We start from the raw sequence: 25,120 nt of genomic DNA, 5'->3' as shown, positions 1-25,120 counted from the left end.
GTGAATGATGACTCCTAAACAAAGGTGTGGGAAGGACCCTCCTCCACCAAACGACTGGCTCACAGGCCCCCTTAACACTCTGACTCATGGTAAGGCTTAGGAATGGGAAATAGAGGCTCATGGCTGCCAGACTGAAATTCTGTCCCCATCTTTCCATATGCTCATTAAAATGAGAAATGCAACTCTTCTTATTCCAGCATGGTAATCAAATGCCCAAGATATGCAGGGCCAGGCTACTGTGCTCAGACAAAAACTCTAATAAGCATTTTGCTGGAAGAACTTGGTGAGGTGTTAACCCTAGGAAAATGTGTGACAAACACTTCCTTATGACAGCAAAAATGTCTTAAGACCTACTCTATTATAACATTTGCAAACACACATTAATTTACATACTAAAATAGTAAATGAAATTTCTTGGAAGTTCAAAAAAAGATCTTTCAAATCTTTTCATCACAATAGAGTGGAAATCCGTCTGTCTTCAGAGTTGTCGAACTTTTCTTTCTGTGCTTTTTATGTTGACATCTAACTTGTCTACTTTGGTTGTCAGCCGGTCAAGAATGTCATCTTGCTCCTCAATTTCTGTCTGCATCCCCAGGGCTATGTCCTTCAGACGGCCCAGTCCCATGGACAGCTCATCTGTGGGAGGAGGAAATGACACGCAAGCATGAGCAAACAGTCACGGCACCTGCAAATGCTTCCTGATGCTGTCGGTAAGGGGGACAGACAGGGATCTGTGTTGCCTGGTGGGGCTGCACCCACTGCAGAAATGAGTCTTGACTTAATTGATTCTGTCAGGGTGAAGAGTAAAGCCTCTTTCCCAGGTTTGTGACTGTGTGTGTGTGTGTGTGTGTACACGCTGGGGGTAGGGAGATATGCCCAGGTGTGTGTGTGGTGTGTGTGTGTGTGTGTGTGTGTGTGTGTTTGTACACGCTGGGGGTAGGGAGATATGCCCAGGGCTGCTTTCTGCCTTTTTACTAGGAACAGCAGCCAGGAAAGAGCCAGAGGGGAGAGAGAAGAGGTGGTGCTTTGTAAGCCTTCTTACTTGCAAGATTAAATATAAAACACTAAGAGAAAAAGGATCAGGATACACAAATGCTTAGCACTGGTACCACATATCTAAGCAAAATCTTTTTTTTTTTTTTTTGAGACAAAGTCTTGCTCTATCGCTCAGGCTGGAGTGTAGTGCTGTGATCTCGGCTCACTGCAACCTCCGCCTCCTGCGTTCAAACAATTCTTCTGCCTTAGCCTCCCGAGTAGCTGGGACTACAGGCGCACGCCACCACGCCCGACTAATTTTTTTTGTATTTTTAGTAGAGACAGGGGTTCACCATATTGGCCAGGCTGGTCTCGAACTCCTTACCTTGTGATCCGCCTGCCTCGGCCTCCCAAAGTGCTGGGATTACAGGCGTGAGCCACCGCGCCAGGCCAAAATCAGTTTTTTTAAAAAGGTAGTCTTGGCTGGGCACAATGGCTCATGCCTGTAATCCTAGCACTTTGAGAAGCCGAGGCGGGTGGATCGCATGAGGTCAGGAGTTTGAGGCCAGCTTGGCCAACATGGTGAAACCCCGTCTCTACTAAAAAATATAAAAATTAGCCGGATGTGGTAGTGCATGCCTGTATTCCCTGCTACTCAGGAGGCTGAGGCAGGAGAATCACCTGAACCTGAGAGGAGGAGGTTGCAGTAAGCTGAGATCAATGCACTGCACTCCAACCTTGGCGACAGAGCAAGACTCCGTCTCAAAAAATAAAAAGATAGGCTGAGTGTGGTGGCTCATGCCTGTAATCCCAGCACTTTGAGAGGCCAAGGTGGGTGGATCACTTGAGGTTAGGAGATCGAGACCATCCTGGCTAACATGGTGAAACCCCTTCTCTACTAAAAATACAAAAATTAGCTGGGCGTGGTGTCGCACACCTGTAATCCCAGCTACTCGGGAGGCTGAGGCATGAGAATTGCTTGAACCCAGGAGGCAGAGGCTGCAGTGAGCTGAGATCGTGCCACTGCACTCCAGCCTGGGCGACAGAGTAAAACTCTCAAAGAAATTTATAAAATAAAAATAAAAAGATTGTTTTCAGGTCAGGCACAGTGGCTCATGCTTGTAATCCCAGCACTCTGGGAGGCTGAGGTGGGAGGGTCACTTGAGCCTGGGAGTTGGAGACCAGCCTGGGCAACAAAGCGAGACTCCATCTCTAAAAAAAGAAAAGAAAAGAAAGAGAAAAACAGTATAATTAAAATTTTAAAAAAAGGTAAGTCTTCAGCTCTTTGCTTCTTAAGCTTACTAAAATTCATGGCCTCGTGCTCCATGGAGAGCAGAGCCTGTGGTTACCTCAGGCCTCAGGAGGAAGCTCACTGGCAGCCAGGGCAGCAAAGGATAAGCAAACAGAGAGGGTGAGATAAAATGTGTGATAATGTAAAACCACCAGGCCAGGGAGCTGGAGTCCAGAGAGCTTGCCTGAGATCCTGAAATAGCAGGGAGATAGTGTTAAGACGGGAAGAGCGTGAACAAAGGCAACACCCCCTGCCCCACCAGAGTGGCCTGGCCTGGCCTGTGTCAGCAGGGCCAGAGGGCTGAGCTCTGAATTAGCCACTCACCCTTCTGCCCAGGCCCACCTCCTACTCTAGACTGCGTCCTGCAGGGACCTGCCCAGCTGCCAGTCCACAGTGCCAACTGTGCACCCTCAGCACCTCCTAGTGGCGGGCAGTACTCAGCACTTCTTCCTACCTCTTTGAATTCAGTATCCTTCCTCAGAGTCCCTTCTCCCACTTCCTGCCAGCAGGCACCAACCATACCACTAGCCCTAACCACTCCCTTTCTCCTAGTGAAGGACAAAGGGCTTTCACGCCTCTCTGGGTTTCTCTGGAGTGGTTAGATCTGGGCAGACACACCTTCTGCCTCAGAGAAGTCTTTGGCTCTGGAGGACAGAGTCCAGGGCATAGAAGGAGGTGGCAGCTGTCTGGAACTTCCCAGACAGCAAGCAGGAGCAAACCTGTGCACAGACACTCCATGTGCATCTTCATGGGTTTCAGTTTTGCCTTCCACTAGATACCTTTACATCAGGGGAGGATTTTATTATTTGTCTCCTTCACTTTGCCAGTTCCTAATGAGAGGTGACAGCGTGCTGGCAGTCCTCACAGCCCTCGCTCACTCTCAGCACCTCCTCTGCCTGGGCTCCCACTTTGGTGGCACTTGAGGAGCCCTTCAGCCCACCACTGCACTGTGGGAGCCCCTTTCTGGGCTGGCCAAGGCCAGAGCCGGCTCCCTCAGCTTGCAGGGAGGTGTGGAGGGAGAGGCGCGAGTGGCAACCGGGGCTGCGCGTGGCGCTTTCGGGCCAGCTGGAGTTCCTGGTGGGCGTGGGCTTGGCGGGCCCCGCACTGGGAGCAGCTGGCAGGCCCTGCCGGCCCTGGGCAATGAGGGGCTTAGCACCCAGGCCAGCGGCTGCGGAGGGTGTACTGGGTCCCCCAGCAGTGCCAGCCCACCGGCGCTGCGCTCGATTTCTCACCGGGCCTTAGCGGCCTTCCCACAGGGCAGGGCTCGGGACCTGCAGCCCGCCATGCCTGAGCCTCCCACCCACTCCGTGGGCTCCTGTGTGGCCCAAGCCTCCCCGATGAGCGCCACCCCCTGCTCCACGGCACCCAGTCCCATCGACCACCCAAGGGCTGAGGAGTGCGAGCGCACGGTAAGGGACTGGCAGGCAGCTCCACCTGCAGCCCTGGTGCGGGATCCACTGGGTGAAGCCAGCTGGGCTCCTGAGTCTGGTGGAGACGTGGAGAACCTTTATGTCTAGCTCAGGGATTGTAAATACACCAATCGGCAGTCTGTATCTAGCTCAAGGTTTGTAAACACACCAGTCAGCACCCTGTGTCTAGCTCAGGGTTTGTGAATGCACCAATCGACACTCTGTATCTAGCTACTCTGGTGGGGCCTTGGAGAACCTTTGTGTCGACACTCTGTATCTAGCTAATCTAGTGGGGACCAGGAGAACCTTTGTGTCTAGCTCAGGGATTGTAAACGCACCAATCAGCACCCTGTCAAAACAGACCACTTGGCTCTATCAATCAGCAGGATGTGGGTGGAGCCAGATAAGAGAATAAAAGCAGGCTGCCCGAGCCAGCAGTAGCAACCCGCTCGGGTCCCCTCCCACACTGTGGAAGCTTTGTTCTTTCGCTCTTTGCAATAAATCTTGCTACTGCTCACTGTTTGGGTCCACACTGCTTTTATGAGCTGTAACACTCACCACAAAGGTCTGCAGCTTCACTCCTGAAGCCAGTGAGACCACGAGCCCACCAGAAGGAAGAAACTCTGAACACATCCCAACATCAGAAGGAATGAACAACTCCAGATGCGCCACCTTAAGAGCTGTAACACTCACCGCAAGGGTCCGCAGCTTCATTCTTGAAGTCAGTAAGGCCAAGAACCCACCAATTCTGGACACACTAACGGGCTGGGAGACTGACAGGGTGACCCAGGTCACCACGGGGGAGATTTCTGTTCAGGGAGTAGTGGTAGGAGGAGGCACCAAGTCTGAGAGACTACTTAGAATAAACTCACGGCTGGGCGCGGTGGCTCATGCTTGTAATCCCAGCACTTTGGGAGGCCGAGGCGGGCGGATCACGAGGTCAGGAGATCGAGACCACAGGTGAAACCCTGTCTCTACTAAAAAATACAAAAAATTAGCCGGGCGTAGTGGCAGGCGCCTGTAGTCCCAGCTACTCGGAGAGGCTGAGGCAGGAGAATGGCATGAACCCAGGAGACAGAGCTTGCAGTGAGCCGAGACTGCGCCACTGCACTCCAGCCTGGGTGACGGAGTGAGACTCCGTCTCAAAAAAAAAAAAAAAAAGAATAAACTCACAGAACTGCCCACAGGCCAACACCTACTTGAACTTCAAGTAACTGACTTTTCCATTCAAAAAATAATCACTGGCTAGGGCGCAGTGGCTCACGCCTGTAATCCCAGCACTTTGGGAGGCTGAGGCAGGCGGGTCACCTGAGGTTGGGAGTTCGAGACCAGCCTGACCAACAAGGAGAAACCTCATCTCTACTAAAAATACAAAATTAGCCGAGCATGGTGGTGCATGCCTGTAATTCCAGCTACTCGGGAGGCTGAGGCTGGAGAATCGCTTGAACCCAGGAGGCAGAGGTTGCGGTGAGCTGAGATCACACCATTGCCCTGCAGCCTGGGCAACAAAAGCGAAACTTCGTCTCAAAACAAAACAAAACAAAACAAAAAATAATCACTAAGTGCTTGCCTGCTGGGCCCCAGATACAAAGTAGTGACAAAATGGAAACACTCCCATCCTGTCCTGGAATCTACAGTCTGATTGGGAAGACAGCAGGCAAACCAGCAGATACACAATCACAAACGGCCAGGGCAGCCCCCTGGAAACATAAGGGTCCTGAGAGACAGGGAGAGGAGGCCACACTAATGCAAGACTGACAGAAAGAGAAGGAGCCAGCCTGCAGAGAGTCAGGGGAGCCCATTCAGGCAGATAGGGGCCATAAGGCAGAAAGAACTCACATCAGAAATCCCACACGAGCCTGCAGGTGATGAAGGCAGAGGGACTAGGGTAGGCAAAGAGAGCCTGGACTGCACTGTGAGTGTGTGGGGTTCCATGAGAGAGTTCTGGAAGAATATACCCCTCGCTTCTTCTTTTTTTTTTTTTTTGATGGAGTTTCGCTCTTGTTGCCCAGGTTGGAGTACAATGGTGCAATCTTGGCTCACTGCAACCTCCGCCTCCCGGGTTCAGGTGATTCTCCTGCCTCAGCCTCCTGAGTAGCTGAGATTACAGGCTCCTGCCACCACGCCCGGCTAATTTTTGTATTTTTAGTAGAGACAGGGTTTCACCATGTTGGTCAGGCTGGTCTTGAACTCCTGACCTCAGGTGATCCACCCGCCTTGGCCTCCCAAAGTGCTGGGATTACAGGCGTGAGCCACTGTGCCCGGCCCCCTGTGCACCCTTCTGTTTTGAAACATTACGCTGGAGGCTGTGTGGCCAAAGTGCCAATTGCAACACGAGCGCTAACTCTTACCATCCCAGGCACTTTCTGGCTCAGGTAACCTTCCCATTGTTCTCAGAGGTAGCCCGTTTCACAAGGAGGAAAACAGGGCTCTGAGCGGCCAGGTGGGAAGGATGGAGTGAGCGGTCACGTCCAGGCTATACTTTATGGCCTCTCAGGGACTCCTGGGTCCCTGGTGCTGTTCATGAAAGTGAGAGGTGGGGAGGGCTTGGCTGGGCTGGAAGTAGGAAATGGTGAGAAGTGGAGAGATTCCAGAGACAGTGAGGTGGTAAGATGGACCCGGCTTGGTGTGGGATGTGATGTGTGGTGAGGGAACTGAAGCTGGAGGATGCTCATGCAGGGGCTATGCTTGGCATGAGCTGCCCGAAGGACAGTGGCTTACAGAAGCTGATGTGGCACTCAGTCTTACCTAGGTTGCTGTCGATCTTCTGGTGATAGGCTCGAAGGTGTGGGTTCTTTGGGTAAGCATCGGTACTCATGGCAGAACCAGCCCCTCTGGGGACAGGGTCTAAGTTTAGAAGGAAACACCAGGAGAGTGGTTAATTGACATTCCTTCAAATGCTGCTTCACACACCCAAAACAATTTCATCTGGAAAATAGGTGAAAGGAATGAAGGGGCTGGTTCTGAGGCTATCTAGAGGGATGAGGGAGGAGCACAGCACAAGCTCATGGACCAGAAGGAGAGACGCTTCCACGGGGTATGAGAGGGTTCTCACTTTCCCTCAGTACTTGGGAGATCAAACACCCTCAAACTAAGGGTCACATACTCCTGGTGCACAAGCTCAGGAAAGACAGAGTCACACAAGTGACAATACACCAGTGGAACTGCAATAATGCAAAACTACACAGTCTGTGGACAAAGTATAAAAATACAAATTGTTACGTTACATAAATGGAATTATGGGTAATTTTGTTTCTTTCTGAAATTTATTTCTACACTATCTTTTCACTTGAAACAAATAAGCAAAAAAAAAAAAAAAAAAAGTTAAATAATGTACATTTGCCGCAAGAAATCTTCCTTGAACTTTAGTTTCTTCTTTTTTAAAATTATCTTTCTCGGCTTGAATGAACTTCAGTTTCTAAATGCACACAGAAAACCCCTGTCATCCCAGTTTATCTCTTTTAGGGAAACATCACTTTCTAGACTTAGCATATTTCCTCCAGTACCAACCAACTGAAACCATTCTGCAAACTGTGTCGATTTTTTCTTCAGTCTTTTAAGTTAATATATACTGCACAAAAGAAAACTCTTTAATTCCTTAAAATTGTGTCTTGGGTGCAGTGTCCTGTGCCACTTCTCCATGGTGTGATGAGGCCGGTTTTCCCAGCCCTTGCCTTTCAATTTACACTCACTTCCTCCACTTGCCTTTCCAGACTGAACTGTGCTGATGATGTTAGTCTCTCTTGCTCCTCGCTCTTCCTCCATCTGGTCTCTCCTCAGCTGCATCAACCACAACCATGGTAGGTTCCAGAGCTTCCATGGTGTATTGTTTGCTTGAAGGCAGCAGAGTAAGCCTTTGGTTTCTAGCACCAATTTCAATGTACCTGGCTATTGGGAAGCCTATGGAGAAGGCCCCAGGAGCCTTAAATTCCTTTCCAAATAAGGGATGTTTCTGGGCCTATCACTTGATAGAAGTGGAATGATTCGATCAACACTGTCTTGCACAGCTTGTCCATGTGGCTGCTGCTCCTCCTACTTGGGCTGGAGGCTGTATTAGTCCCTCACTGATGCTGTGACAAATGACCACAAACTTGTCTTATGGTTCTGGAGGTCGGAAGTCCAACATGGGTCTCACTGGGCTGAGTTGGGGTGTCCTCAGGGTTGCATTCCTTCTGGAGCTCTTGGGAAGAATCTAATTCCTCACCTTTTGCAGTTTCTACAGTTCACCTGTGTACCTTGGCAGGTGGGCCCCTTTCTCTATCTTCAAGGCCAGCAGCATCTTCAGATCTCTGACTCTGCTGCTCCCTCTCCTGCTTCTCTTTCCACTTAAAAGGGACCTTGTGATGACACTGGACCCAACTGGACAACCCAGGATAATCTCCCCATCTTGCTGATTAGCAATTGTAACTCCATCTGCAACTGTAATTCCGCCTTTGCCATATAACCTAACACACTCACGGGGTCTGGGGATTAGGACGTGGACAGCTTTGGGGGGCCATTATTCTATTTACCAAGGGGTTTTTCTGCAGTTGGCTTTTTACTGCTGGAACAACTGAGAATGACACAGGCAGGAACCGATGATGGGCACGCTCATTTTCTTTTTTGAGACAGAGTTTCACTCTTGTTGCCCAGGCTATAGTGCAATGGCGTGATCTCAGCTCACTGCAACCTCTGCCTCCCAGGTACAAGTGATTCTCCTGTCTCAGCCTCCCAAGTAGCTTGGATTAGAGGCATGTGCCACCACATTTGGCTAATTTTTTTGTATTTAGTAGAGACAGGGTTTCACCATGTTATTAGGCTGGTCACAAACTCCTGACCTCAGGTGATTCACCCAGCTTGGCCTCCCAAAGTGCTGGGATTACAGGCGTGTATTACTGCGCCAGGCCGGCCGGGCAGGCTCATTTTCAACGGAATGCAGGCCCTCACTTCCTTATTCTCCTCTCCATGGAGGGAGAGAGGGAGAGAAGGAGGAGCCCCACCATAATGCACACCCCCAGCTCTGCAAGAGCGTGCTGGGTCCCTAAGGCCCTTCGGCTAGCATGGATGATGCCAGCAGCTGGGGCCCCTGCCCACCTCCCCAGAGAGGTTGCCACTGCCTCTCAAGGACCAACGCCAAACCTAGAGGTCTCCCCCCAGAATTCGAATGTGGCTGTGCACACAGGTATCCACTTACCTGTATCATCCAGCTTTCTAAGGTTTGGGTGGCTGGCCTGGTACTTTGCTTCCTGTTCTTTACTTGTACTTATGGCTTCTTTCAATCTTTGGATAAAAGTTCACAAAAAAGAAAACATTTAAAAAGGAAAAACCCCTATGACAATGTTATCAGTCTTTCCACATAGTGCCTGTGTGCTAAAAATCAAATGCCTCCTCTGTGCCAAACTCCTTCTGACCAAAGTAGGGATTTCAACAGCTTCTCCCAGGAGCACAGTTGGCCAAGCAATAAGCTTATGAAGACCTCTGCCTCAGAAGTGTGGCAGCTAAGCCAGGTATGGTGACTCACGCCTGTAATCCCAGCATTTTGGGAAACTGAGGTGGGAGAATTGCCTGAGCCCACGAGTGTGAGATCTGGGCAACATAATGAGACCTTGTCTTTACTGAAAAAAAAAAAAAAAAAAAAAAAAAAAAAAAAAAAAAAAAGCAGTGTAGCATTGAGTTAGGTGGCCCTCCCTCAGGGAAACCTGGATTCCTAGGACCAGGCAGATGAAAAGCACATGGAACAACCAAACAGGTACTTTAGACCACAGTCAGCAAACAGTGACCTGCTGACCACATCTGGCTCACCTCTCGCCTCCTGTTTTTGTATTGTTTCTCTGTTCTTTTTTTTTGAGATGGAGTCTTGCTCTGTTGCCCAGGCTGGAGTGCAGTGGTGCGATCTTGGCTCACTGCAAGCTCCGCCTCCCGGGTTCATGCCATTCTCCTGCCTCAGCCTCCCGAGTAGCTGGGACCACAGGCGCCTGCCACCACGCCTGGCTAATTTTTTGTATTTTTAGCAGAGACGGGGTTTCACCGTGTTAGCCAGGATGGTCTCGATCTCCTGACCTCGTGCTCCGCTGGCCTTGGCCTCCCAAAGTGCTGGGATTACAGGCATGACTCACCATGCCCGGCCTTTTTTTTTTTTTTTTTTTTTTTTGAGACAGAGTCTCACTGTTACCCAGGCTGAGGTACAGTGGTGCAATCTCCACTCACTACAACCTCTGCCTCCCAGGCTTAAGGGATTCTCCTGCCTCGGCCTCTCAAGTAGCTGGGGCTATAGGCAGGCACCACCATGCCTGGCTGATTTTTGTTATCTTTAGGAGACACTGGGTTTCACCATGTTGGCCGGGCTGGTCTCACATTCCTGACCTCAAACGATCCACCCACCTCGGCCTCCCAAAGTGCTGGGATTACAGGCCTGAACCACCATGCCCAATTTTATTTTTGTGTTTTTCTGTAGAGACGGGGTTTCGTCATGTTGCTCAGGCTGGGATCAAGTGATCCTCCTGCCTCAGTCTCCCAAATTGCTGGGATTACAGGCATGAGCCACCATGCCTGAACCTCTCTATAACTGTTGATGGTTTCATCTGCCTGTTCTTTCTGCCATCACCACCAGCTTTGTTACCTACACTGGTTTCTCCCCAGCCCCACTCTGAGTTTGAAGTAGTTATCTAATTTCCTCTCTACCACACCTTACATCTTGATCTGGGTGGTGGCCACACTAGTGTACACAGGTTCACAGTCACTGGCTCTCCACTTAAGATGCACGCATTTTATTGTACCTTAGTGATGCATTAAAAAAAATTGCTCTGCAGTTAGGTGTCGTGGCTCATGCCTGTAATCCTAGCACTTTGGGAGGCCGAGGTGGGAGGACTGCTTGAGGCCAAGAGTTCAAGACCAACCTGGCCAACACAGCAAGACCTCATCTCTTAAAAAATAAATAAATAAAATGAAAAAGAAAAGCTCCACATTACAGAATTAAAACAAAGAGAGAGGCCAGGTGTGGTGGCTCACGCTCATAATCCTAGCACTTTGGAAAGCTGAGGTGGGCGGATCATCTGAGATCAAGAGTTCAAGACTCGCCTGGCCAACATGGAGAAACCCCATCTCTCCTAAAAATACAAAAATTAGCCAGGCATGGTGGCACATGGCTGTAATCCCAGCTACTCAGGAGGCTGAGGCAAGAGAATTGCTTGAACCCAGGAGACGGAGGTTTCAGGGAGCTGAGATGGTGCCACTGCACTCCAGCCTGGGCAACAGAGTGAGACTCTGTCTCAAAAAAAAAGCCTGGCGCAGTGGCTCAGCACTCTAGGAGGCCGAGGCAGGTGGATCACCTGAGGTCAGGAGTTTGAGACCAGACTGGCCAACATGGTGAAACCCCATCTCTACTAAAAATACAAAAATTAGGCTGGGCGTGGTGGCTCACGCCTGTAATCTCAGCACTTTGGGAGGCGGAGGTGGGCGGATCATGAAGTCAGGAGATCGAGACCATCTTGGCTAACACAGTGAAACCCTGTCTCTACTAAAAATACAAAAAATTAGCCAGGCGTGGTGGCAGGCGCCTGTAGTCCCAGCTACTCGGGAGGCTGAGGCAGGAGAATGGCATGAACCCGGGAGGTGGAGCTTGCAGTGAGCCGAGATTGCGCCATTGCACTCCAGCCTGGGTGACAGAGTGAGACTCCGTTTCAAAAAAAAGAATTAGCCAGGCATGGTGTGGGCTCCTGTAATCCCAGCTACTTGGGAGGCTGAGGCAGGAGAATCGCTTTAACCTGGGAGGCAGAGATTGCAGTGAGCCGAGATCGCGCCTTTGCACTCCAGCCTGGGCAACAAGGGCGAAACTCCATCTCAAAAAAACAAATAAATAAAATAAAATAAAAAAATAAATAAATAGAGAGAGCGAGAGATAAAGAGAGAGATGGTTATGGAACCTGAGTTATCACATAATATCAAGCATTTTTTCTGGGTTAAATGGAAGAAAAAGGCTATCAAACCAAAAGAATAATATGGTTAAAACTATGAAAATACTGAATAAGGGGAAAAATGAAATTTTCTGTTTTTGTGTTGTGGTAGATATAGATTGTCTGTAATATGGCCGTGTTGTTTTTGTAATAAAAACAGACACAGTGATCTGAAACACAAACAATTGTAATCTACTTTAGCAGAAACTCCATTCCTTTATCCTTGAACATGTAACACTGAAGTCTACCAAAATCTCATGAATTTTTTTTTTTTTTTTTTGAGACGGAGTCTTGCTCTGTCGCCCAGGCTGGAGTGCAGTGGCGCGATCTCAGCTCACTGCAAGCTCCGCCTCCTGGGTTCATGCCATTCTCCTGCCTCAGCCTCCCGAGTAGCTGGGACTACGGGCACCCACCACCACACCTGGCTAATTTTTTGTATTTTTAGTAGAGATGGGGTTTCACCGTGTTAGCCAGGATGGTCTCGATTTCCTTACTTGGTGATCCGCCCGCCTTGGCCTCCCAAAGTGTTGGGATTCCAGGCGTGAGCCACCGTGCCTGGCCCCCAGTCTCATGTATGATTTTATATTTCAAGCCAAAACCTGAGGAAAGCAACTTCTAACTTTATTTTTCTGATTTTAATTATTTAAATTTTTTTTAGAGACAGGGAGACTGTCACTGATGCTGTAGCACAGTGGCATCATCATAGCTTAACTCTAGTCTCTAACACCTGGGCTAAAGCAATCCTTCCACCTGTCTCCCCTGTAGCTAGGAGTATAGGCACGTGCCATCATGTCTGGCTAATTTTTTTTTTTTTTTTTTGTAGTTTTTATAGAGACGGGTCTTTGCTATGTTGTCTAGGCTGGTCTCAAACAATCCTCCTACCTTAGCCTCTGAAAGCATAAGATTTTACAGATAACTCACTGAGCCCAGCCTTGTAATTTTCAAATGAAAATCAATGGGCGAATTGGATTAGATGTGACAAATTTAGACATAAAGACTTTTTTTTTTTTCTTGAGACAGGGCCTCCCTCTGTAGCCCAGGTTGGAGTGCACCATTACAGCTCACTGCAGCCTTGACCTCCAGGCTTCAAGAGATCCTCTTACCTCAGCCTCCTGAGGAGCTGGGACTACAGGTGTGCACCACAATGCTTGGGTAATTTTTGTAAAGACTGGGGTCCCACTATGTTGCCCAGGCTGGTCTCGAACTCCTGGGCTTAAGTGATCTACCCACCTTGGCATCCCAAAGTGTCGGGATTACAGGTGTGAGCCACTGCACCCAGCCCTAAAGATTTTTTAAAGCAAAAATTATGTGAGGTGAGTTACATTTGTACAGATTACGCTGAGGTGAACACCCTCTCTTTCAGAGTAGTGGGGTCACAATTATTGGAGAAGCAATTGACAGACTAGATGTCAATCAAGTGAACATGGAACAGGGAAGAACGGTTCCTGGTTTCACAATGTTTGAGGACAAATATCCCGATGAGTAACTTAAAGGGTTGTTGGATCCCTTCATGGCACTGACGTGGACTGAAAGTCTTGGTCATTTGCACTAATCCCCACTTCTACTCCTTTATACCCAGATGGTAGAAACGCACTCACCTGCTGTTGGGCTGGGAGGCGAGGGTGCCATTCTGTTCAGGTGGGGTCTCTACTGGTTTGGATTTGAAGTAATTGACGAGCCCCCCAAACACACTCTTAATGCTATTGATGTGTTTCTGGCTGGTCTTCAAATCTTGGTCCATCTTGTCCACCATCTTTTCTGTGCGCTCCAGGACTCCTCGCTGACGGGCGAGCTCCTGGGGAAACCGAGAGGCGGTGGCATTATAGCTTTCTGTGACTCTCCCCAAGGGCAGTCAAGGACCACATGGAGCAGCCACTTCATAAACTCTCAGTGGGCACATCTGGAGACGGGTACTGTCATCTGTGAGGGGGACACTACCCTTTCCAACAACACGTTCCTTTGCCTCTCCCTCCCTGCCCTACCTCTGCTTGCTTTCCTCATTTGTTCATGAGACCCTTTTCCTGAGAGGCTAGCTCATGGTATCATGTTAAGATGGATGGCAGAGGCCTGGCACAGTGGCTCATGCCCATAATCTCAGCATTTTGGGAGGCTGAGGCGGGCAGATCATGAGGTCAGGAGTTCAAGACCAGCCTGGCCAACATGGTGAAACCCCCTCTCTACTGAAAATACAGAAAGTAGCCAGGTGGGGTGGCAGGTGCCTGTAATCCCAGCTACTCAGGAGGCTGAGGCAGGAGAATCACTTCAACCCGGGAGTCGGAGGTTGCAGTGAGCCAAGATCGTGCCAATGCACTCCAGCCTGGGCGACAGAGCAAGACTCCGTCTCGGTTGGGGGTGGGGGGAGATGGATGGCAATGTGTCTGTGAGGTTCAGAGTCCAGGGCCTGAACTGGAAGCAAATTCTCTCTAGCCCTCCAACTCTGGGAACCCTCACAGGCTTGGGCCTGGCACTGCCCCCTGGACTTTGGTTCTTATATTCTTCCTTTAGGAAGTTCCCACTTAAGGAGTTCCCACTGGGCCACCTGAGCCTCCTGGCCATGGTCAAATCCTCAAATTCTATTTCAGGGACCAGTGTCTCCTTTGGGCCCTATTAGTGTCTGACTCTAGCCCATCCACAATTCCAGCTTTAAAACCTGTTAACAGGGGTGACCCTGTCCCAGGGCCTTTGCACACACCACTTGTCTCCGCCTGTAATGTTTTCCATCCAGATATTTATATGGCTCAGCCTCTCATCCCTCATCCAATTAGGGTCTCCTTTCAAAGGCCACTCTCTCAGAGAGGCCTTCCCAGACATCTTCCCTAAAGGAGAATTCCTCCTTCCAACCACTACCCCTCTTCTCCACCTCCTTTTCTGTTTTGAGATGGAGTCTCGCTCTGTCGCCCAGGCTGGAGTGCAGTGGCGCGGTATTAGCTCACTGCAACCTCTGCCTCCTGTGTTTAAGCGATTATCCTGCCTCAGTCTCCTGAGTAGCTGGGATTCCAGGCACCTGCCACCATGCCTGGCTAGTTTTTTGTATTTTTGGTAGAGACGGGGTTTCACCATGTTGGCCCGGCTGGTCTCGAACTACCCGCCTCGGCCTCCCAAAGTGCTGGGATTACAGGCATGAGCCACCGCTCACAGCATATGAGCTCCACGAGGCAGGGACTTGCTCTGTTCACTGCTGAGTCTCTGCAAATCTGCCCAATGGAGATGTGAGTGATGCTCTGTGGCCACAGTGGCAGCCTGATGGTCCCTCTAGAGCTGATGGTTCTGGTTGTGGATATACATTCACAACATCAACACTACCACTTTCCTTTATTTATGACAAACTTGCTTCAGTCCCTAGTTCAGAACTGATCTACAGCTGCGGCCCATCTCTGAGCTGCCTTTCCAGCCAGAAGGCTCTCGAGCTTCATTTTTCCTGCTCTGTCAGGCAGCCTCTGCCCTCAGGTGCCTTCCTCTGAATCTGCTATCCACCCACCACCCTGTGGCTTAGCAATTACACTAACTATGCAAATGTTTTTTTAGATATATTCTCTCTTGATGCCCAAAAACAAAGTCAAAAAAATTTTAAACATCCTGGAAATCTGAAGAGCAAAATGCAACTATAAATAAATGGTTGTGGCTTCCTTAAAGTCCTTAAGGAATCAATGTGTAACCTGAGTCCTTGTTTAATGGGTGAAATTTAAAAACACAATGTATAGGCAAAAAGCTAAAACACTGGTTGGTTGAATTTACTATTAAACTTTGTTTAACCCTTGCTGGAAATAAACTTAGAACTGCTGAATTTTACAGCTTTCAACGTTTATGTTTTTCACTAGTTCACAACACATGTCTGAACAAACCTTCAGCCTTTTTTAAGTAAAAAGAAAAACATTCTCTGGATAGTGTCACTCAATATGTCAAGCAAATCTTGCAAGGGCTAGTTTTCAAAAGAAAAAAGAGCTGCTAATGTATCTGGTGTTTCTGCTTCTTCCATCACCTCAAGTTATCATCTTCATGTCCACACTGCAGTCTTTTCTGGAATAAGGCAGGGCCATACGTTACAATTAAGAGATTTTCTCCAGCATCTACATGTTTCTCTGACGGTCCAGTTCCAGCTAGCTTTGCAGGCTGCAGAAGAAGCTTTCCAGCAGCTGGAAACACACTCAGAGCAGCCAGGTTGGGGACTGGGGAATGAAGAGGTGGCCAAGACTCTGCTGTTACATTAGGAAGGGGGGTCCTCAGCTTCCCTGATGGTGAGCTCCTCCCATCAGGGCCAACCCATGACCACTCACCCTCCCACCCTGACCTCTTCATCTCAATTTGGAGAGCTACCTTCCCCAGTATGGACTTATTTTCTCCTATTCACAAGTGACACATTCTCTCAAACTCCCAGAGTCTGTGCTACTGTTAAGGAAACCAGATGGCTGATTTAGATGTTTAGATAGAAGCACAGAGAAGTCTGTCAGGGTGGCTTATCTTGCACGTGAGGCTGAAAGGCCAGGTGAGTGATTGCTGCTCTGGCCTCTGGAAGTTTCTGTTTGCTGGAAGCTAGTGTTCACCAGAGGTCATGAGGCCAGCAAGGGAGGAGTTGTTTCTTCTGCTAAAATCCACCCCCAGAAGGCAGAGGAAATGACCCTACTTAATGTGCTTGTGACCTAGTTCCAACTAACAAGGAAGAAGGGTTTGACAGAGCAAACACCAAAATACCAGGAAAGAGAACACTGACAGTCTGTAAGGACAGGCCAGGCAGACACCTGTGCCCCAGCCATCATCAAGATAGGCCTCAACCGCTCCAGGTACCGAGGCAGGTCCACACCCCCCTCCACAGAGCCATGGCCCATCTTCTCCAACTTCCCCTGGGAGAATGAGGTCCCTGAAGGGACTTGAGTGGCTGCAAGGGGAGTGAGCTCTGCAGGTGCCCTCAGCGTAAAGGACACACATGCAAAGTGCTTCCTTGTTTCAGTGATTACTAAGCATTACAGGTGATGCCCTTCTTACTCCCTTGAACCCCAACAAGAGTTCTCTCTTTGTCCACGAAACAATCCCAAGTCTCTGTCCTGATGGTGTTTACAGTCTGACAGAGAGCAAGATGAGTGAGGTTCAATCTGTTTTTCATTTGTTGACAACATTGCAATGCTGGGAATCCAAGGAAGGCAGATTAGTCCTTGCTTTACTGAGCTTACAGTCTTGTGTGGGAGGCAGAAACTAAAGCTACACACAGAGTCACCTCTCCCTGCAGACTCTCTCTTTAGCTTAAGGTGGGGGTCAGAGAGGCTCCCTGTTGAGGCTGGAGGAGAGACTGTGAGAAGTTAGGCAGTCAGAAAGTTGGGGGTCCTGTCCATTTGGACTTAGTTTTCCTAAAAACAAATCACAACAAAGAGTTGGGGTGGGGCAAGGGCACCAGGCAAAGGGTGCAGCTCGTGCAGGGGCAGAGGAACCGTGTGGGGAGTGAGCGGGGCTACCCACAGGACTCGGCAGGGAACACCCACAGGATGCCGCTAAGGCCTTCAAAGGGCAGCAGTGACCAACAGATCCCAACTGCAACTCGCAGCCAACACATAACATCAGGTGGGCTTCCGTGACCGAGTCCTCCCCAGGTCCCTGACGGAAGGGCATCAATACTGTGTTTCTCATATTGAGCTCGTAAACTCAGGTTCTGATAAGAGAGGTTCATCATAAGTAAATGGAGGCCAATCTGGAGTCAGTGAGCTGAATCTAGAAATCTGAAATTTATCTTTGTTCTGTCTCTCCCTTCCCAAGGGAGTGTGCACAGGCACAAGCCTTGGCAGGGATACGTGAGCACCCATGGCAGATGCTCAAACCCGGGGCTCTGACTGTGGCAGCTGGAGTATGGGGGTGGATTCAGAGACAAATCGGGTCTTAGGGTGCAGGAAAAACCACCAAGGGCAAAGGCAGTAGTGCTGGTGCCCCTCACTGTCTGTGTGCAGGCCAACCTGGGGCTAAGTAAAAGGCTAGCTCAGCAGCTCTGGGTTGTCCATACACTCCACATTCCAAAGAGAGGTGTGGCCCTAGCCTGGTTCCTTGTTTTTGGAATATCCTGCCTGATAAGAGTGTCCTTGCTTAAGTGAGCCTAAGCTTAGGCCAAGTCAGATAGACTATGCTAACAATGTGATATATGATGGTGACCTTGGGCTACACGTTATCAGCTTGACCTCTGGTGGGGTTGGAGACTATACTCAGTCATGCCTATGTGACAGACCCCCCAAAAAACTCTGGACACCCAGGCTTAAGTGAGGGTCCTTGGATGACAATATTGTGTGTTGTCACACATTGCTTGGAAAAGTGTTGTCCACATGACTCCATGGAGAGAGGACAACTGGAAGCTTGTGCCTGGTTTCCCCTGGATGCTGCCCTATGCACTTTTTTCATTTGATGGTTTTAATTGGCATCCTTTCATTGCAAGAAACCATCACCATAAGTATAACAGTTTTGTGCATCCTTCCAGTGAATCACTGAAGTTGAGGGTGGTCTTGGGAACCCCCAAACACCTCCCTACAACACTTCCCACTCTGAGAACACCTCAGAGGCAGAAAGCTGTATAGCAGATGGCTGCTCGGCTTGTCAGAGCATGTTTCCTGGTCAGCAAAGCAAGGTTCCTTGGGAGTGTGGCAGCTGTGAGTGGATGTGCCCAGGAAGGAGAAGCCAGATGCTCGAACAATCAGCCCATCCTCAGAAGGCATCCTGTTACAGCCAACAAGCCAGCAAGTTGGCTTGGGATCAATGGTCTAATTCTTTTTTTTTTTTGAGACAGGGTCTCACTTTGTCACCCAGGCTGGAATACAGTGGCATGATCTCAGCTCACTGCAGCCTTGACCTCCCTGGTTCAAGAGATCCTCCTACCTCAGCCTTCTGAGTAGCTGGAACTACAGGTGTACACCACCATGCCCAGCTAATTTTTGTATTTTTTGTAGAGCCAGGGTTTTACCACATTCCCCAGGCTGATCTTGAACTCCTGGGTTCAAGGGATCCACCTGCCTCAGCCTCCCCAAGTGCTAGGATTACAGGTGTGAGCCACCACACCTGGCCATCAATGGTCAAATTCAATCGATAGTTTACCAAAAATTAAAAATAAATCCCGAACAGACCTAGTGGTGAGTATGTGGTAAAATTCCATTTCTCCACCAGACTCCCTCCCACCTGCTAGACACAGCCTGACATGCATTGGGATGCATTTTCTGGTCACAGGACAGACATTGCAACCAAGGCACACAGCTCAATGCATTCTTTCCACCCAACTCTCTCCTCCTTTTTCAGGCAATCTTCTGTTCCCTCCCTCGTTCCTTTCCTTCCCCAGGTCACTTATTCATTTGGCAACTATTTCGGGAGCGCCAGTGACACTTAAGGACATTGTGCTGAGAAGCATGGGGGTAGAAAGTTGAGCAAGAGATAGGTAAGAGACTGCTCCTCTTCCACTGCTGACATTTACAAATTTGAGGAATTACTTAATCTAGCAGCTGCTTGTCCCCATCCATCAACTTTTGCTAAGAACTCTGGCTGCATCAGCATCACCACAGGCTGCCTCAGAGGGGTGACTCTGGTCTGTACGGCCCCTCATTTGGAGTGGGCTGCTCCAAGACCAGAATCCCTGAGAATGAGGATATCACCTTTTGGCAATGTATCTACTCTAAGCTCCGGGGACACCTTGATGGAATCTGCTCCTGGGCTAGGAGGGGTGTCCTCCTCTCTCCCACCTCTGAACTGAATGCCCAGTGTGTGTGACTGTTGTGTGCCGGAAAGACACAGAGATGGGTGGGCCCCTGCACGAGACGGTGTGGAGGATGTGCTGGCGGTGGCTGCTGAGTGCATCACGTTTGAACTCTCAAACTCTGTCCCTTTCCATCGATGTTACTGTGCCAGCCGTTCCAACCCTGGTCTAATGTTTGTTGCTGGACTCCCCTGAACTGAGATCTCGGGCCCCAGAAAACCTCAGTGGAGTAAGTTCAGCTACAAGAGGGGAAGCACAGTGTCCTGGGCAGGTGAGTCTCCTCCACTGGAGTGATGAAAGGGTGTACAAAAACCATATCCAAGTAGGATGCAAATAGACTCACCAAAAGGTGTAAACAACCTCAATGCTCATCATTAGGGGACAGGCTGCATAAATAGAAGTCATTTGTTCAATGGAATACAACACAGCCAAAAAGAAAGCCCAGCTCATTACATATTAGTGTGGAACAACCTCCATTCTATTAAGCACATGCAGACCAGAATGTATAGAATACTTCACTTAAAAAAAAAAACAAACCCATCTTTATCCACAGCATTATCTCCCCAAAACACTGAAGGAGGGAAAGTGACTGGCTGCCTTAGGGGCAGAGGGAGGATAGGGAGGGAAGTGGGAGAGGACTACACCCTTTTGTATGTTTTGAAATTTTGAACCATGTGATTGGAATATCTCTTCATAAAAATTAAACCTTAGGAGAAAAAAAAGAAGAAATCATGCTTACTAGACAGGGAAAGAGATGAGTGGCTTACAAGTCTCCCTGTAGTTCTATAAAGTGCCTACCAGGTCAGCCTGGGGAAACCTGCCCTGCTCCCACTACTTCTCCTCTGTTCTTTTGTGGTCATAGCCTGTGGCCTGAGCCTTTGTGAGAAACAAACCTTGCCAGGTTTCACAGTAGGAGAAGGGCAGCTCTCTTTGCTAGAGGTGACTTAACTACGCCATTTTCCTGCCAAGCTGGGACTGAATTATGATCTTCCCAACCTGATATAATTTGTTGTTTTTTTTTTTTTTTTGAGAGACGGAGTCTCGCTCTGTCGCCCAGGCTGGAGTGCAGTGGCGCAATCTCGGCTCACTGCAAGCTCCGCCTCCCGGGTTCACGCCATTCTCCTGCCTCAGCCTCTCCGAGAAGCTGGGACTACAGGCGCCCGCCACCACGCCCGGCTAATTTTTTTTTTTTTGTATTTTTAGTAGAGACGAGGTTTCCCCGTGGTCTCGATCTCCTGACCTCGTGATCCGCCCGCCTCGGCCTCCCAAAGTGCTGGGATTACAAGCGTGAGCCACCGCGCCCGGCCACAACCTGATATAATTTGTAAAGTCCTCATCTTTGACATAAATCTGTCATGTGTTGGCATGTTTCACAGTGCTGGGTAACCAGGAGGCACCTAAGTTGGGTGGTTAGCAGGGTACACTGGAATTTGCTGGAAGCCACACTGTGCACTGAGGGTTGGAAGAGCTCATACTCCCCTGTTCGCATCCCAACACCAAAGGGAATGAAAGAGTGATTAGAGCGATTCAAAGACAGCTTGGAGGCCTGTAATCCAGCACTGGGAGGCCAAGGTGTGCAGATGATTTGAGCTCAGGAATTTGAGACTAGCCTGGGCAACATGGCGAAACCCCCTCTCCACCAAAAATACCAAAAATTAGTCGAGTGTGGTGGCGTGCACCTGTGGTCTCAGCTACTTGGGAGGCTGAGGCAGGAAGATCACTTGACCCTGGAGGCAGAGGCTGCAGTGAGCCAAGATTGCACCATGGCACTCTAGCCTGGTTGACAGAGTGAGACCCCCATCTCAAAAAACCTCCCCCAAAAGACAAAAACAAAGACAGCTTGGAGAACACTGGGTGGGGTGGGGATGTAGGTCATCCCTGACTCCCAGGGCTTCTCATAATTGAGAACTGACCCAATCCTGGAAAATTCCAACGTGTTGTCTCACTGACAAGAGCACCTGTCACCTGCCCAGTCATGACCACACTGTACTTCTCACAGCGATGCCTGGCCTGGCCAAGCCTGATATGCCTGAAGTGCCACTCTGCCTTTGCTCTCACAGTCCTCACTGCATAGAAAGACCTTTGGGGGCAGCACGAGGCATGTCATCACAATCTATATCAAACTCACACTTATTATGTTTTTGCCTCTCCTGAGTTATGAGACCAGAACTTTCCCTATGACCTCCAAGGGCTCCTAAGCTACCTCCTCCATCCCCTGTCCTCTAACACACCCACACACCCAGTCTATCATGTCCCTCCTCTGGACCCAGGAGCTCTGTTGCTGGGCCAGTGCATTTGCATATTCGCCTGTCTTCCCTAAGAACATCCCTCATTCTCACTCCTCTTGTGTAAACCTCAGCCTTAAAAGCTACATTCAAGCTTATCCTCTGCCACAATGCCCTACTTTGAATCATTCTGATTCCCTACTTCATTTGTTCTCAGTTTACAAAGATGTCTCCCTAAATAGTTGTTAGTTGACTTCCTTGGGCTTGAGATCCTCAATCATGTGACCCATTCACCAGGGCCCTAAAACCTCAGGCAATCCTCTCAAATCTAAGTTAAGACTTCCCATTTAGAATGGAACATAGGAATCCAGTAGGTATGAGATGTAAAAACTACAAGCAAAACCTCCTCAACAAGGTTAGGACCGGGCGCAGTGGCTCACATCTGTAATCCCAGCACTTGAGGAGGCTGAGGCGGGCAGATCACCTAAGGTCAGGAGTTTGAGACCAGTCTGGCCAACATGGTGAAACCTGTCTCTACTAAAAATACAAAAATCAGAGGCCAGGTGTGGTGGCTCACACCTGTAATCCCAACACTTTGGGAGGCCAAGGCAGGTGGATCATGAGGTCAGGAGTTCAAGACCAGCCTGGCCAACACAGTGAAACCCTGTCTCTACTAAAAATACAAAAATTAGCTGGGCATGGCGGCAGGTGCCTGTAAGCCCAGCTACTCAGGAGGTTGAGGCAGGAGAATCGCTTGACTTGGGAGGCGGAGGTAGCAGTGAGCTGAGATCGTGCCACTGCACTCTAGCCTGGGAGACAGAGCAAGACTCCGTCTCAAAAACAAAAAACACCAAAAAAACCAAAAACAAAAACAAAAATTAACCAGGTGTGGTAGCAAGTGCCTGTAATCCCAGCTACTCGGGAGGTTGAGGCAGGAGAATCACTTGAACTGGGGAGGTGGAGGTTGCAGTAAGCTGAGCTCATGCCATTGCACTCCAGCCTGGGTGACAGAGTGAGACTTCGTCTCAAACAAAACAAAACAAAACAAAAATAAAAAACCAACAGTTAAACACAGGGAGGTGGGCCAGGCGCAGTGGCTCACGCCTATAATCCCAGAACTTTAGGAGGCCGAGGCGGTGGATCACGAGGTCAAGAGATCGAGACCATCCTGGCCAACATGGCAAAACTCCATCTCTATTAATACAAAATTAGCTGGGTGTGGTAGCGCACGCCTGTAGTCCCAGCTACTCAGGAGGCTGAAGCAGGAGAATCACTTGAACCCAGGAGGCGGAGGCTGTAGTGCGCCAAGTTGGTACCACTGCACTCCAGTCTGGTGACAGAGCGAGAATCCATCTCAAAAAAAAAAAAAAAAAAAAAAAAAAACCACAGGGAGGTGGATCAATGAGGGATACATGAACAGAGAGGTGGGGAAGGGAAGTAACCCAAGAAAACAGCAAGGGGAAATGATAGGGTGTTGCTCTGTCGCCCAAGCTGGAGTGCAGTGGTATGAACATGGCTCACTGCAACCTTGACATCCTGGGCTCAAGCGATCCTCCTGCCTCAGCCTCCTGAGTAACTGCACTCACACGCGTGTGCCACCATGCCTGGCTAATTTTTAAAATTTTGTAGGGACGCAGTTTCGCCTGCTGGTCTCGAACTCCTGGGCTCAAGTGATCTGCCTACCTCGGCCTCACAAATTGTTGGGATTGCAGAAGTGCAACTGCGCCTGGCTTATCCATTTTTTAAAACCTTTTTTTTTTCCTCTGTGCAAACAAAACTTTCATTAGTAGGCTGAAGAGAGGCTGTGGTGTACAATCAAAGAATAATTCTCGACCGATATGGTGACTCATGCCTGTAATCCCAGCCCTTTGGGAGGCCAAAGCAGGTGGATTGCCTGAGGTCAGGAGTTCCAGACCAGCCTGGCCAACGTGGCAAAACCCCGTCTCCACTAAAAATACAAAAAAAATTGGCCAGGTGTGGCGGCGCACGCCTGTAGTCCCAACTACTCGGGAGGCTGAAGCAGGAGAATCGTCTGAACCCCAAAGGCGGAAGTTGCAGTGAGCCCAGATCGTGCCACTGCACTCCAGCATGGGCGACAGAGCGAGATTCCATCTCAAAAAAAAAAAAAAAAAAGAAAAAGAAAAAGACCCTCCAGGATCTCGGCCTGTTGCCCATGCTGGAGTGCAGCAGCACGATCTCAGCTCACTGCAACCTCCGCCTCCCGGGTACAAGCGATTCTCCTACCTCAGCCTCCTGAGTAGCTGCGACTACAGGCGCACCGCCACATCCGGCTAATTTTTTTATTTTTATTTTTATTTTAGTGGAGACAGGGTTTCACCATGTTGCCCAGGCAGGTCTCGAACTCCTCAGCTCAGGCGATCCGACCGCCTAGGCCTCCCAAAGTGCTGGGATTACAGGCGTGAGTCACCGCGCTCGGCCAGAATAATTGTTATTGAAGGTACTACTCTCTGAAATCTAAGGATGGGAAGAACTGATGAAGATGAGTTGGAGCAATAGACTGTTAACCCGCACACTATGTGTCTAGGATTTGGGAAGTAAAGGTAAGACCCTGGACTCAACCAAACCCAGGCTTTGGTCAACTCGGCAGCTGTCTGGGTTGAAGGGACTTCAATACCTCTATTGATTAGGTGAAGATGTGGTCAATGATGCGAGAACTCGTGGATCACTTGCCCTGATGCTTCGGGGTATCACCTGACACTCGCAGGCACATAGTCCTCTCTTTCTGGCTCACTCCGGAAGGAATGGCCGAAACCCTGTGCCAGACTTTTGCACAGGAAATAATGTCGAAGAAACGGACTCTCCATTTCCCAAACCTAGGACCTGCTGTTCAGAATTTTTACTCACCTGGACAGAAAATAATCTGGCGTTACCCCGTGAGCTAGGCGTAAGAAAAAAAAATCAACGAAGCAGACTAATAGCTAACGAAGATTTCTGGGGTAAACTGCCCTCTTCAAGTACTCCAGATGCACATACCTTTACATAGTTAACAGATTGTTTCCACCATCGAGTCACTAAGGTGCAAGAATCTATGCTAGGCAACTTGAGAATTCTCAAAAGATTGTGAGCAAAACATTTCTCGTCTCTGTTTGACAACGCAGAGACCAGCGGGTCGACACCAGCCCTGCCCCAGGCTCACCTCGGAAGAGGCGACCCCAACCTTCTCGGACTCGTACATGAGGGCCAGGGACCTGCTGGTGCTAGCGGCCGTGGCCTCAGCCCTGCGGAGGACCTCCTGCCGCAAGTACTGCTGCCTGTCTGCGGGCGCGTCGGGCCCGTCGGGGAGGTCTCGGGCGTCCCTCCAAGGGGCTGGCCGGGCGCCTTCGTCCTCCCCGTCGTCGTCGAACGGATTGTAGCTTTTAGTGTAAGCTGACATGGTGCCGACGCGGCTATGGGTCTGGAAAGGAGAAGGAAGAGCGCCGCTGCCGCCGCCGTCCAGGCCCTCGCCCCGCCCGCCGACCCCGAAGTCGTCGCGCGAACTCCTTCCGCGCGTCGCGCGCAGGTGGCCCCGCCCTCGGAGCCGACCATCGCGCAGGTCGGCTGGGGGGGGCCCACGTCCGGCG

At 49.7% G+C, this 25,120-nt stretch overlaps 1 protein-coding gene across 1 annotated transcript; it reads right to left on the bottom strand.

Moving 5' to 3' along the window:
* Window positions 1-339: 339 nt before the first annotated feature.
* Window positions 340-25,055, bottom strand: SNAP29 (synaptosome associated protein 29). Its single transcript, XM_003281435.2, has 5 exons — window positions 24,697-25,055; window positions 13,205-13,401; window positions 8,849-8,934; window positions 6,424-6,522; window positions 340-636 (listed from the first exon to the last, which is right to left on the bottom strand). The coding sequence occupies exons 1-5, from the start codon at window positions 24,931-24,933 to the stop codon at window positions 479-481; spliced, it is 777 nt and encodes a 258-aa protein (XP_003281483.1). The 5' UTR covers window positions 24,934-25,055; the 3' UTR covers window positions 340-478.
* Window positions 25,056-25,120: the final 65 nt, after the last annotated feature.

This window comes from Nomascus leucogenys, chromosome 7b (genome assembly GCF_006542625.1).
Source record: "Nomascus leucogenys isolate Asia chromosome 7b, Asia_NLE_v1, whole genome shotgun sequence".
Taxonomy (NCBI): Eukaryota; Metazoa; Chordata; class Mammalia; order Primates; family Hylobatidae; genus Nomascus; species Nomascus leucogenys.
The sequence above is the reverse complement of the archived record's forward strand: the minus strand, read 5'-3'. Positions and strand labels throughout refer to the sequence as shown.